At 43.5% G+C, this 15,236-nt stretch overlaps 1 protein-coding gene across 3 annotated transcripts in view; it reads left to right on the forward strand.

Annotated features, from left to right (window-relative positions):
• Positions 1–1,133: 1,133 nt before the first annotated feature.
• The window catches only part of KIF2A (kinesin family member 2A), a 56,937-nt gene continuing 42,834 nt past the window's right edge, over positions 1,134–15,236 (forward strand). For all 3 annotated transcript variants that reach the window (XM_075725871.1, XM_075725872.1, XM_075725873.1), the window contains exon 1: positions 1,134–1,197. In XM_075725871.1, the coding sequence (XP_075581986.1) occupies positions 1,134–1,197 (64 nt within the window). The remainder of the gene's footprint in view (positions 1,198–15,236) is intronic.

The raw sequence follows: 15,236 nt of genomic DNA on the forward strand, positions 1-15,236 counted from the left end.
ATGCCACTCAAGGTGACCTGGAAGCTGCGCAGGAAGGACAATTTTAAAATTGTGGAGGCTTCATCGTGTCAGGAACCGCCCTTGAAGGAGAAATGCAAGGGACAATGTTTATCGAAGTAGCTTGCCTGAGGTACAGGAGTCATTACAGGGAAATGAGGAACGTGAAGTGTGGGGTTTTTTTTATTTAAGCTGTAAAAAGACGTGGGGCAGTCATGATGCAAAGATGGATGGATGCTGTTGGCAGCATGGCCTTCCTTGGACCCAAGAGCCCCTGGCAGGTTGGGGAGCAAGAAGCAAGCTTCTGCGCTGCTCCACTTGGCACACGGGAGCCGTATGAGCAGCCAGTAGGTAGATAAAGCTATTACATCAAAACTTCAGAGCAGCTCAGTCACCATCTGGTGCCACACAGGCGCGTGTGCGTGTCCCTCAGCCGGGGACAGGGCCACGGGGTAGAGGCTCGCACAGGCGGCCCGCGGCGGGGACGAGCCCCGGCCCGGCGAGCCGGGTGGCGGCAGGGCGGCCGGGAGCGGGGCTTTCCCGCGGGGCGCCGGCCCCAGGGCCGCGGGGGGCGCCCATCTCGTGCCCGCCCGGCCGAGGCGCGGCGAAGGGCGGCTGCGAGGGAACAGCTGCGGCGCGGCGGGCAGGGGGAAGGGGGGCGAGGGCGAGGCGGGGTTCCCAGCGCCCGCGGCGTGGGGACACCGGGCGCCCCCGGCACGGGGGGCGCGGCCGGGCCCCCGCGCCCCCTTCCGCCGCGGCGGGGGCGGGGGGGGGGCAGGGGGCGGCGGCGGGGCGGGGCGGGCGGCTGAGGAAGGCCGCGGCGGCGCCCCTGCCCCCGCCTCCCCCGAGAGCCGGTCCCGCCGTGACGCCGCGGCGAGGCGCGCAGGCGCAGCAGCTCCCCGCGCCTGTTGTATCCGGCCGGCGCCCTTTCTCTCTTCCCCCTCCTCCCCCTCCCCCTCCCCGCCCGCCCCTCCCTCCCTCCTCCCCTCCTCCTCTCCCTCCCGCCCTCCCAGAGCCGCCGCGGTCGGTGCCGCCGCCGCCGCCGCCGTTGCCGCTGCCGTGCGCGCCCTCCCTCCCTGCCCCCTGTGCGCCCGGCCTGGCAGCGCCTCCGATCCCCCCGGCTGCCCCATGAAGCGATGGCAGCGGCCAACTTCGGCAAGATCCAGATAGGGATCTACGTGGAGATCAAGCGCAGCGATGGTCAGTGGGGCAGGGGCGGCGGCAGGGGCCGGCCCGCCCGCCGCAGACCCCTGCCGGGCGCCGCCGCCGCCCCGGTGCGCGGCGCCGGGGTGGGGGGGGGTGGGGGGGCGGGGAGCGGGCCGCGCGCGGGGCCCATTGTGTGCGCGGGGCCGGGGAGTGGCCGGGCCTGGCGCGCGCTGCAGTTGTCAGGGGAGCGCTGGCGCGCGGCGGCGCAGGGCGGTTGCGCGGGGCGCGATCGGCGGCGGCGGCGGCGGGGCCGGGTCGGCTGCGGCAGGGCCGGGAGGTGGCGGCGGGGCGGGCGGGGGGCGAGGGGGAGGCGCCGGGCGGGCAGGGAGACGGGCGGGGTGGCCCTGGTGGGGGTGATGGGGGAGCGAGGGGCGGGGGGGGGGGGGGCGCCCGGGGAGGCTCGGGCAGGGAGGTGGGAGGGCCTCGGGGGGCGGGGGGATGAGGTGGTGGGGGGAGGACGGGCCTGTCGCGTAGAGGAGTAACTTCTCGTTTGCTCTGGCGTGCGAGCCGCGCTCTGAAAAAATGACACAACAGCACGCCCTGACAGAAATGCCTTTGGACACTTCCATCACTTGACAAAAAGCTGGGTGTTGTTATTTCAGATCTTTGTGATTAAAGAAGAGCGCTTGCTATTTATGCCCATCAGTTGTTATTTCTCCGTGGGGGATCCAGTGTTTCTCGTCTTGCCCAGCATCTCCTGGCGGGAGGATGTATGGTGCTGTCTAGAAATACACGTGAATAAAGGAGGCGTGTGTGGCAGGTTCAGGGTGCTAACTCTTCGTATTGCTCTGGTAGGAGGGAACTGAAATAGGAAGTTCACTGGCTGAATCAATGGCAGGTCACTTGTGACTTCAGCTGTTTAATTTCAGCGGGCGTATGTCATCTGTTCTCAGCCTCTGTGAGATCCAAGAAGCCGACTAGAGCAGGGTGGGGTTCTGCTGGGATTTTCTGGAAAGTCTTTTTTTTTTTTTTTTTTTTTTCCCTTCCCTCCAGGGTTCAGAAGCTTGCTAAAGAATAAGCAGATGTTTCTAAGGGAAGAAAGATCTGGAGGTCAAAAGCACTGAAGTTAGTGTGGTTTTGTCATGAGGCAGGAAACAAGCAGCCGACAAGCTTTATGCAGCTTGTCTTTCTTGTGTCCCATACTGCAGCTCAACCCTACAAGAAAATAATGGTTGGTGTTGGCTGGACACTGTACTAAACCTAACCCCTCAATTTGTGCTTAATGGCTTGCGTGTCTCATGAAGAATCTGATAGGTCTGGCAGTTATTTGCATAACTCTTGCAGATCTCTGCATAGGTTTTCAGAAAACCTCACCGTAGCAACTTGTAAAGCTCTTTTTCTGAGGGCTGTGTGAACTTCTAATAAATGTTACTGTTTTGTTTGTATCCCTTGGGAAAATAAGAGAGAATGAGAATGCTTTGCTGCTTCCCCCCTGCCCTGCCCCCCACAGGCTGCTGCTCACTTCTTAGAAGTTAGAAGTGAGGACAGTAACTCTTGAACATAACAATACTTATTTTCATTACTGTTAATGATTTACATATCTTGCTGTATCACTTACACAGGCGATGCAGCACATTAAATATATTACACATCAGTAATATACTGGGGGGGATGCCTTCATAGCAGTTGCTCAAACTGTGGGGTTTTGAGTATTTGTGTTCACTTGGTCCTTGTGTGAGCAACCAGACTGCAGTGTCATACCAGAGCTAGCGGATCCTGGTTATTATGAGGTTTGCTTGTTTTTTGTTGGGAGTGGAGGAGATGTCCCGCTCTGGCTCAGGTTACTGCAGCCTTCTGTCATTCTCTCCCCATTAAACTGTAGGAGAAACTGCACTAGGTATGTGGAAAGGAGCATTTTGAGAAAGGTATGGAAGGACAGCTGGCACTGGATTGCGTTGCCTTTCAGAAGGTAGGTTTCCAACCTGAGCTGTGGTTGCGCCGGCAATTGTAATTGATGTAGCTGCTTCTGACAATGGGGAAGAAGCTGTGTTGTTCCTGCAAACTCTCCCATCCAGTGTGGCCGATGGTTTTTTTTTCCTGATGATTTAATACATTAATTGATGATTCGATTCACTAAACGTGATAGAAGACTTTTGCATGTGCTAAGTTTCTGCAGGATTAGTGAGTTCCAATAGCTCACAGAGGGATCTGTGACCCCAGCAGTATCGCTGTGTAGGAAATGCATGGCCAGGGTGAAGTGGAGGTCTTCACGTAAGATCTTCTGCTTCAGTAATAGGGAGCCACCTGAATCTGCTCTGCCCAGAACTGTATCCTGGGTAGAATCAGGGCCGTGTATCATACCAGCTATCCTTGGCTGAAAGCATGATTAAAACTGTTCAGGAAAATTTCAGAGAAAGCAGCGTGTTGGTCTGGGCTTTTTTCTACATGTTGTCTTGTCTGTAGGGAGTCCTTTTTTAAAACTAAATATTATTTTGGGAGGTAGATACAGTAATTCTTTAAAAATTCCTTATTTACCTGTTTATTTGCTGAATCCAGAGAAGAATAAAATTTTACTTTACTAATGGGGTCATTTGAAAAAGTATGCATTTTTTCCCATCTGTCCACCAGTTCTGTTAAACACTTTTCTGAACACAGAGCTTTATTAATTCCAGATAACTCAACTTTTCTTTAAATAAAAAGAAAAACAGAAGAGCTTTTTTTTTTTTTTTTTTGTGAAATGTCGCTGTTTAAAGTCATACTTGTTCACTACAACACAATTGCAAAGATATGCAAAACACAATAAGTGGGAGAATGAGACCGGAACATTCTGGAAAGAAAAGTTGCATATTCTGTCATTTTCACAAGTAATTAGGTTTAAGTGTTTCATGAGGGATTTCTTATAGGACTGAATAGAAAATAGATGTTGTACAAAGGAAAGGCATTGTTAGTATTCATGGCCAAAAACACATGAAAACCAGTGTTTGGATAAAAACCAACATTTTCGAGTACTGACGCTGCAGAGCTGCTTGCTATGTATCTGTTTTTTCTCAGTGGGTAAACACTGGTATAAATGTTGTCTAGAATTGCAGATAATATTTCCAGTTATAATTGGAATAACTAGTTATGTTCATGTAATGTGAGAGTATATTAAGTGATCAGCTACTTTGGCTTTTTAGAATCATTTCTGATACTGAAATACTACTTACTTCAGTGTAATTTATGAGCGTCGCTTGAAATATGCCTTGGTAGTCTATCTTGGAAACAGGAAAGAATTTGTTTGGTTTAGGTTGAGAGTTGCTAAGAATGGGCTCCATTTCCAGTCTTGAAACTTGTGCCTTATCACACGGAAGCTTAGGGAAGTAGAGAGGGGGCCAGAAGGCACCCACGAGACCCGCTGTAATGCTCCTGTCCAGAAGATGCTCCTTGTTGAGGTCTACATACAGGCATTTGTCTGTTGATGAATTCCCTTTACTCAGATAATAGTAGTCCACTGCTTTACGTGTGCACTTAACACCTGGATCTCCACTTCTTGTGCATTATCCTATTAATGATGACAAAGAGCTATCTAACTACTTGGAGAAAGAATATCTCACTTTTTTTTTTTCCCATAAATTCCTTTTTTTGCTGAAGTAGGATAAATCTCTTATGCCCTGCAGCCCTTTAGTAGGCTGATTGGTGTTTTTCCTTTACTTTTTCAGTCAAATTGTGTTCTGTCCATTTCCTCCTCAGGCTGTTCCTATTCTTTCTGTCTTTGCAAACCTGAAATACTACCTAGAAGGACACAGAAATTACATATTTACTCATTTTGAAAGCGGAGGGGAGGGCGAGTATAATTCTGATCTCACTGTGTCAGAAATAATGTGACAGGCATGAGGAGAAGGACATTCTTGTAGTTGGAAGAGTGACTGAAGATTTGCCTGAACTTCCAGGAAAGGAAAAATGCTGAATTTTTAGGGATTAACTATCAAATGGTATAAAAAAGAAAGATCATGAGTTTGTGCACATTTTTTCATAATACAAGAACAGGAGAGCTGTCAGTGTTTGAAAGAGAAAACTTAAAACTGATAAAAGAGAATAGACTAGGTACAGTTATCATGTGGAGCTTGTTACCAGAGGAGATGGAGGCTAGAAGCATAGCAGAATTTTAAGAAGGATGGTAGGAGTATCCAGTTTTACACTAAAAATTTAAAAAATACACCAGCAACCATAAAAGGTAGTTTCTGTTCTTCCTGAGTTTGTAGTTTAAATAACCTCTAACTGACGGGAGGCAGGAAGAAATCTTGCCTGTGGCTGTGTTATTTTGTAATTGCCTGCTTAAGAATTTTCTTCACTTGTCTCTGAAGCAGCTGGAACTGGTCACAGTCGAAGATAATCCATCTAGTCTAAAAACCTACTGGCAGCTCCTCTCTTCTTAGGCTTGCCAAAACATCATGGTAACTGTTTTGCCTTCAGACACAAATGGGACTAATTTTTGTAATTGTAAGGGCTGTAATTGTTTTCTTGAAAGCCCAACTTCTGTGAAATTGTTTCTCAAAGTTGAGAGGTCTGTAGCATCCTCTGTCTTCCTGGTAATCCTGCATGATGATCTTGATCTTTATGTACAACCCCCAATAGCAACAACTATTTTATAGCAGAATAGAAGCTATAACGATGCTGTAAAAGTTCTGTTCAGGTTTGGATAGTCACCCTATTTTACAAGCTCTTGAGGATAGATTTAATTAGTAATGTGTTTTTACTCTTTCCTTTGGTGACATACGTGGATCCCTGTGATTAAGACCTTTTTGTTACCACATTTAAATCATTTGAGTCAATTACCTAATCCCTATGTAAGCCATACGGACACAATGTGTCTTTGTGCTTCCATAGTGGTGGGGTTTCAAATCTGCTGTTGCTGGTTGAGCTAATGGATCCAACATTTAGGCTTCCTTATCCAGTGTAGATTCTCATACTGTTACATCCAGAGTTACTGGGGTTTGTTCCTACAGAAGTATTGACCAGGAGGATGTGTTGAATTTCCTGTGTCCTTTTAAAAGTCCGTTTTTGAGCATTCTGCTTTTGTTACGCATGAAGTGGATTTTCACTGTAACTCGCAGAGTCTCAGATATTTATGTAGGCCTTCTGTGTTTTGTATAAATAGCTTTTGAATGACAAGGGTTGAGTCCTAATCTTCAGAGGATCTTCTCACCTTTTGCCGTGTGTTTGATACAGCGTTACATACTGGCGATAATGGCTTTAGAGCTGTATGTGGCTACTGGGATTACACAGCTTGTATTGCGTATTTTTTCCCCTCTAATCATGTTGTGGGGGAGTCTATCCTTTGTTTCTGTTTGGTAGGTAAAAGTTACTGCTCTTTCCACGCACTCTCTATGATGGCTGGTTGGCTGGGCCCAGTTTTACTTGTCTTTTCTTCTTAAAATTTTATGAACTGAAGACTTTACTGTGCTGCTACAGCACCAAGCATGGTTTCCCACCTTGCTGAGGTGGGAAGGGATGATAAATGGTTGGGAAGAGGTCATACCTGACTGAAGAGTAAGGTCATTGCAAAAGTATCTCTTTCTGTTTGCTCCAGAAGATAAATTAGCCTTTTGACTTCTTTCAATACATGCACTTACCACACTTACCGTAGGACAACATAGAGAAATGAGTATGAAGTATTTACCCGGTGAGGTCCTTTCCTGGAGCACAAACTCTGTAGCATATTTGTTGGCTTGACCTGTGGAATGTGCCACTGTGATTTTTTGTGCTTGGGGAATAAATAACACAATGGATTAAATTAACTTAATTGTTTTGTTCTTGTTTAAGTTCTTTCTTTGTAAACGTTTTCTGCTTTTATCTTGTCTTCCTCACTGTACTGTATGACTGGACTCAGGATCAGGAAGACAATGCTGTGGTCAACCCATGGTGAACACTAAAATGTGGTGTTCACTATAATTGTTCATAGTATGTTTAGTCCATAGAGCAAAAGAGTTCAATGACTTTTGATAAATTAAAGGTTTATGTTAACTTTTCAGAGTTAAGTTAAATTTGTAACGCAATGCAAAAAGTAAGATACGGAAGTCCACAGTAAGGACTACCAAGCAGTCTTGACTTTGTCCAGTAATGAGAATGTGCAGTAAACAAAATGTATGGTGAGGCATTGTAGAGTTAATTTTAAGAAGGCATTGGGTTTTAATAGTCAGTTTCTCATTATGCCTCTGTAGCATAGTTAAAATTATTTGGAAACATAGATGCTTTCAGTGAGTGTTTCCAGATATAGGGTAAACAGTTTTTATGGAGCTGCAATACATTTTTGTTATATCTGTTCATTTATTTCAAAAACATGAACAAGCTTTCAGGTATATGAACAGTTCTTTTTGCTTGCTTTAAAGCTTATCTATGTTTTCCATTTTTACTACTTGTGTCTTTTCAGAAATCTTTTTATTGTTTTGGAGGGAATAATTACAGTTCTTTCTAATGTATTTTTTTTTAAATTTACTTGCTGTTGTGTATTCCAAATCTCTGGGTTTTATTGTGACTTGGTATTTGAGGTTTTATTTTAATTGTTCTTAATACTGAACTGAACATAGATGCTAAAACAAATGTTCCTAACTATATTGCTTGGATCAATTTTTCCTGGGTGCTGGTAGAGATTTTTATACTTACCTAAGACTGTTAGACACTCATATTTAAGTTAGCTACAATTAATGTTGACTGTTGGTGTGATCTCACAGCTGTTTAAGATGTTTAGATCTGGGCTGCTTTTGTCTGTCCACTGCATCAGTGTTAGTTTTTAGTTAGATGCGTTGTAGGGAAGTGAGGAAGGGAGGGCAGGGAACTGAAACTACAGTAATCCAGATGTAGATTGTTTTAAACTGCCGTTAGCTATAGCCCCAAATCTCTTCATATTGTGTATGTACAGGCACATGTGCTGTTTCTTTTCTTTCTGTCCTCATTCCTTTCCTTAAAATGTTCACAGTTTTATATTGCTGTTTGAGTACTATTTTTTATTTTCAATCAAAGAATTAAGAAGCCTTTAGTTTGCTATAGTGTTCCCAATATAGAGATGGACAGGTGATTGACATGATTTTCCTACACCTTTGACCTCTGTAAAGGGATGCTTTGAATTCTGTAGTAAGTGTTTAGCTATGAGACAGTGTTGACGGTGTCTTGATACCCTGGAAATGTGTTTTGTTCATGTCCCCAGAAGGTGTCATGATAAACAGGTCAGTTTTGGCTTAGGACATCCATAAACCACTGATTTAATAGAAGTCGGTGAAGTACACCTGCCATGTTAAATGCTTTTCTCAAGTGGAGCAACTGGCAGAAGCAGAACAGGGGGCTAGATGATCTTCTCTTGTGCCACTCTTCTCCATGCCTGGTAGTTGCTCCTGGGGAACAGAGCAGCCACACGTAGTGGTTCTCTGGGAGGGTCTTACAAAGATGGCATTGCCATTTCCCTCTTCAAAAGTGTTCTTTGGAGTTAATTTTCCTGTCTTTGAATTTGGTCATTGCTAAATATGTAAAACTAGATTTTACATCTGTTAGACAAAAAGTAATAAAGCTGTGTGAAAAATTACATTAGAATTACCTTCCCTGGAAAAGAGAATGAATTTATCAGGCTTATGCTTAGGTTTTTTTAATGTGTGTAGTGCATCATGCAATCATGCACATGAGCAGAACACACCTAGAAGACTTTTGATGACTCTACTATTACAGCCTAAATTCAGTTGTTTTATGTTGCTAGAAACCCAAATTAATTTTAGAATTGCTTAGTTAAAAGAAGTAGAGGTTCTTGAAAATAAGTCTGTAAAACTGTGTGTCTAATCAAAACTTTAAGTGACATTTTTAAAAAATTGAATTATCAGTTAGATTTAGTAATTAAGCCACTTGATCAGTTTTTTCTTTCTTTCTTTTTTTTTTTTTTTTGGAATGGTGTCTTGTTTAGCAACACCAAGTCTGATATTTGACTCTTGAGAAAGAAGAATAAGGGATTTTGCTGCTTAAAGGCTTGAACGTGGTGGTAAAGTTTTTTATTTTGCTTTATTAAAATAATATGCTTTCAGTATAGGTTATTGTTTTTACCTAGTGGCAGTTCTGGTTGCATCAGGCATAAGCTGCTTTTAAGTTTCCCACACTTGTAAAGAGAACAGTCTGTTGCATTCCTTGCCGCTTCTGCAACACTGACACTGTAAAACTAATTGTCCAATCCCAAACAGTAACAAAGTGCCTCCAGGTAACTTGCATATAACAAAATATCTTTTACTTTGGTTTTATTTTTATCAATGGGTGGTCATGCTTTTCACATAGGGGAATGTTACTTGCTTTCAAGTTATCAGGAATCCTATGGAAGCTTTGTCAAGTGCAAGTTTGAGTTTCTCATGGCCCCCATCAGGCACTGACAGCTCTTTGTAATCCCAGGTATTGGAAGTGTGAGTAGTCTGTCTCATCTGTTACTTACAGGATAGTATGTTAAGGGTTGCCTTCATTGGATGAACGCACTGAATGTGTGAGTGGAGGGACGTGGAGCGTGGGCTTTGTTTAAAGCTTTCTCTTTAGAAGCAAGGTGTGTAGCATACTTGTGCCCTTGAAGAATTTGGCTGTAGAATTTTTGTTGCACAGTGCTGCACATTTTGTAGTCACTAAAATGCGTTACTTTCCCCTTGTGGCTGAACTACATACGGAGTTTGAGGTGTATTTCTGACCTATCTATAAATGTGTTTGCTAAAGATGCAGGTGTGCATAATGATGCGATGATGAGGATCTCTCGTTCTAGGAAGATGGCAGTGGAAATGAATTCAGTTTGAAAAGCACATGCACACTTAGATTTTGGAATACTCCTAAGTTTCTGATTCAATTTTGGGTTATGTTTGCATATTCTTCTACACTTTTATGAATTGAACTTGAGGTGAATATAAATCACAGCCTGATGATTTTTAAGTTACAAGCTTTCATCCAACACAGAGGAGAATTAAAATATTACTTAAAGTTTTCTTGTTGGTTTGAGCTTTTAGAACCTTGTTAAGATAAGGGAAAAATACAGGCTTTAAACTTGCATGTGAATAAAGGCTTCTGACTTTTAACCAGGAACAACAGTTGGCAGCTCTGTAATAAATTAAGTAATGGTAAATATTCTTACTAAACGTAATACTGTAAAGTAAGGAAAATGAAAAAAAAAAAACAAACAACAAAATGCTAATTGACAGGGTGGGTCATGAAAGGTAAATGATACCATTTGGAAACATGTATAGAAGGTGCTGATAGAAATTTTCTGTGTGATGCAAGAAGCTGCTGTTTCTAGGCAGCTACTGTCAGCTTCAGAGAAAGTAGAGAAAATCATGAAAAGGAGGTCTCTGCCATTTATTCAAGCAACAAGCAAAATGAGAAAGGGAGAAAGGAGAGAGAAGACTGGCCAAGTCATCTCAGTCTTTTGGCAGAAGGTATTTACAACACTATTCGAATCCACCACAATCTTAAATCCTGTTGCTAAAATTTCAGCAACCACTAAACCCCAGTGCTGTTTGAAAGAGATACTTGACTGAATCTACTTTTGCTCCTACATACCATAACTGTATTGAAATTTATACTGAAGACAGAGGACTTTGGTCTGTAAAAGTATATAGCAAAGTATTCTGGAGAGGAACTTTCAGAAGCAGTTTTAAAAGATTTTAAAGAAGTTGCCTGCAAAATTGTTCTAAAGGACTCCAAGGAACTGCTGACTAAATGTGCCAAAAGATATCAAATTATGTTCTGTTTTACAACTAAAAAAAATATATAAGAAGACATTGAACTATTCTTGCAACTTGTTTAGAAGTTGTCCACTTATAGGAAAGATGTGAATGTCATTACCAGGAATTGACAGAAAACCTTCTCTTATGCAGTGGCAGTAAAAGAAAAATGTGATAGAGGACAGAAAATACTATCATGGTAAACATTAATGTCTTTCTCTCATTTGAATAAAGTTTGCAGCTCTGATTGCTTAATCTTCCTTAAATCAGAACTGGAGGGTGTTCATATGGGCCATGAAAGGGACCAGCAGGTGTTGGAAAACCTTGCAGGAATGTTGAAAACTGGTGGATTATTGTTGTTTTGGTTTGGGCTTTTTTTACACTTTGGAAGGGAGATTGCTGTGTGAATACCTGACAAAATGAAGGTTACTTTATGAAAAGCAAATGAAAATGTCTTTTTCCCCTCTCTTTTTATCTGAAATTGGAGAATGTGATTTTTTTTTTTTAAAACCTTATGGAGTGTTTCTGCCTTTTTGGAGGTTCCTCCATCTCCTTAAAGCATGCTCACCACTACCATAAGAAGTACCGCAGTGGATCAGACCGATGGTTGATCTAGCCCAACAGCAGTAGGAGAGGCTATTTAGGGAAAGCAGGTCAGCCTTGCCACTGTCCGCAGTCTTTCTCTTCCCCCAATATCCAGAATTATATCTGGGATATTAGACGTACAACTCTGCCTAGTCCTATTAAATATCCATTTATAGACCTATTGTCTGTGAATTTCTTGAATAGCCTTCTGACCCAGCTTACGCTGGCTGCCTCCACAACCTCTTGTGGAAGCAAGATTGGGAAGTTCCCTGCTTGCTGCGTAGAAAAGTACGTTAAATAACAGTTTCCACTCATTTTGTCCTTTATGGTTGTAAAGCACAACCAAATCTACCTGGAGTCTTTTCCTCAGAAGTGAGAAATCTCATCCACCTTAATATCTTCATTCTCTTTGTATTCTTAGTTGTCCTTCTCTTTACCTCCTCTAATTCTGCTACATCTTTTTTTAGGTATGAAGACTAGTGCCCTAGTACTTGAGATGTGGCTGTACCAAAGTTTTATTTATAGTTTGAAAATGACTCTTGCTTTTATTCTCTAGCTTCCTGACAATGGCCAGTGTTTTACTGGCATTCCTTCTTGTTTCGGCTGCATGTTGAGGTGATGTTTTTAGAGAACTGTAAGTGTGAACTTAAGGATCTCTTACTTGAGTTGTAATTTCTAGTTCCAGTTTCAGCATTATATTTCAGATTATTTTTCTCTGGGTGCATTATCTGTGTTTTGTCTATGTTGAAGCTCATCTGCCACCTTTTTGGGTACTCCCTTGTTTTTAAGAGGCCCTTTTGAAGTCATGGCATCTGACTTCCCAAAAAGCTGTTTTGCCAAAGGGTCAGACCTCAAATTTAGCGTAATTCAGAGTGTAACTGAACACCAGGCTGGAAGATGATGTATAAGTTTCTAGCTAATGTTTTGAAAGGCCTGTATCATTGTTGTGGTTCAGCCCCAGCCAGCAACCACGCAGCTGCTCGCTCACTCCGCTTACCCCGATGGGATGGGGGAGAGAATCAGAAGAGTAAGAGTGACAAACACTCCTGGGTTGAGATAAGAACAGTTTAATAATTGAAACAAGATAAAGTAAAATAGCAGTAGTAATAATAACAATATAATAATAACAGTAATAATAATATACAAAACAAGTGATGCACAATGCAATTGCTCACCACCCGCCGACCGATACCCAGACAGTTCCCCAGCAGCGATCACTGCCCCCCAGCCAACTTCCCCCAGTTTATATACTTAGCATGACGTCATATGGTATGGAATACCCCTTTGGGTCAGTTTGGATCAACTGTCCTGGCTGTGCCCCCTCTCAGTTTCTTGTGCACCGGGCAGAGCATGGGAAGCTGACAAGTCCTTGACTAGCATAAGCAGTACTTAGCAACAACTAAAACATCAGTGTGTTATCAACATTCTTCTCCTACTAAATCCAAAACACAGCACTGTGCCAGCTACTAGGAAGAAAATTAACTCTATCTCAGCTGAAACCACGATAATCATAAAAGAAAACAGTGCTTCACTTTCCCACTCCCTTCCTTCATTAGCACTTGCTTGCATGTAATCTTCTTCAGAGGATTAAAGTATTTCACGGTTTGGACTGTTCTGATTGTGAATTTGTCTGTACCTCATTTTAGCCTAGTATCCTGGTACCACGATCATTCTCATTGCATGTGTGCTAGTTCACTTCCAGGCTCCCATCTGGGGTGAACCAGATGACCTGCCTCCTACAGGAAACCTAAACTTGCTTACTGGTTCTTGACAAAAGACCTGAACTGCATCATTTTGTCTATCACTGCTTGGATGGTCCTTCTGCATTTTAGTAAGCATCACACTTTTATATTCTTGTCCATGTCCCTGGGCATGCAGCACATGCTCCTGTTCGTGCTGTAAAAGCATCGTAGTGGGAGGCTGCAATGCAGTTTTCTCACTTTTGTGTAAGTCAAGGTAAATAACCATTAAAAAAATTAAGAGGTCTTAGAGCTCCAGGCATGCTGCTTGGGACCACAGGGGTGCACCTGTACAAGCATTTCAGTTCAGATCAAGAATGGACTTTGGGCATGTATCTTCCGGTTGTCCATTACATCCTCATGCTATGCTTTAGTTCACTTGGAAAGTGGCCTTGGAGCATACTAAATTCCTTTTGGATGAAATTTAGCTGGATGCTCTGAATATTTACATGATGTACTCCAAGAAGGGGTGTTCAGTCTGTGGCACCCAACAAGGGGTGTTCAGTCTGTGGCACTGGACCCCACCCCCCAGTCCCCTCCAAAACATGCGGTATGAATGTCTGATCCCCTGCACCACCTGCTTTGCTCTGCAGATCTGCTTCTGTTGCAGTATGCTACTTGCTACCATAGGTGCAGCTGAGGGACCTCCGTTGAGCACTAAGTGCTGTAGTTGTGAGCAGGGTGCCATGAAAGGTGCTGGCCCAGGGCTGTTGTGGACATGAATCAAGCCGTACCATTTGTCTTAGGAATTCTGTCTGTGGTGTGGTTTGGAAAAAAAGGCACAGAGGTGGTCTCCAGGACTTGAGGGTTTTCTATTACAACCTAGTACTGCCTGCTGCTTGAGAGTAAGAAAGTTGGTCATGGGTTATGCCATGTTTCAGTAAAAGGATGATGAATCTAACTTGACAGCAAGTGATAGATCCTTGTAGGAGCTGCCTTCCTTCCCCATCAAAAAAAGGACCATTGTGGTACCCCAACAACAAAACCAGCATAACTGAATAAAAGGATTTTAGGTCATGGAGCATTTGGCTATCATATTAACATCAATTTTGGAAGCGATTACAACTCATCCTGCTTGATCTTGCACTAAAACAAGGGGAAAAAGCACAAATCTAATTGAAGCATTCTAGGAACATAGAGTGCCTCAACTAAAAGTAGGAGCAAACAGCAGAGGACAGATGCTGAAGTGCTTCTAGTCTCTGTGTCCCAAACTAGTGTCGTAGAGGTGGAGCGGGCAAATGTGGCGCTGAATCCTGGAGCTGGGTGCGGGGTGACCTGACCTGAGCTTGGCCCTGCCAGGGTGTCAGTGTGGGAGAGGCTTTGCGCAGCATTACCGGTATCGACCAGTTATGAGGGTCAGCCCTGAGCGTCTCTGAATGTCAGTAAAATGTTTCGTAGAGTCTGAAAAATGATTCAGATGAAGTTTAATGCAAGAACAGTAATGTATTTAAGACAGGTGATGATAGCCTATCTAATAATTCCTGCCTAATAGTGTGCCTTCTGAGATCAGTTTTGGGACTGGCTGGCTGGTTTTTCCCATCCATTACAGTTATTCATTCCTGGTCATAACACAGAAAGTTGCATTGTTTTCGGGAAACTTCATTACTATGCTAGAGTGGGAGTATCATCGCTGTGGAGATGTATATCACGCAGGAAGATTAGGAAGCATGGAATGAAGCAACTGGGATAAAATGTGGCACAAAATAAATGTGCTTCTGCTATAGATTGGGAGATCATAAACTGTAAAAGGCAGGAGAAAAATCATGATATTCTAGTTAATCACAAAATAAGTGTGGACTCCAGGGTGAAGTGACAAGGAGAAAAGTGAGTGCAATTTCAGAATTAGTTATTTGTCAGTGAGCACTCCTGTGTAAAGTGGTCTGGAGGTCCTGTGGGATATTACATTTCATCCTGGTTGACAGTGTTGGAAAAGGAGATACTCCTAAAAGACTGAAACAGGTAGAGATAGGCTCACTGTTCTTGTGCAGGTGCGTTTGTACAAGCTATAAAAGAAAGCGCAGAGTACTAAATGCCTGTGAACACATGTAATCTGTAAAAAAAGTTT

This window comes from Pelecanus crispus, chromosome Z (assembly GCF_030463565.1).
Source record: "Pelecanus crispus isolate bPelCri1 chromosome Z, bPelCri1.pri, whole genome shotgun sequence".
Lineage (NCBI taxonomy): Eukaryota > Metazoa > Chordata > Aves > Pelecaniformes > Pelecanidae > Pelecanus > Pelecanus crispus.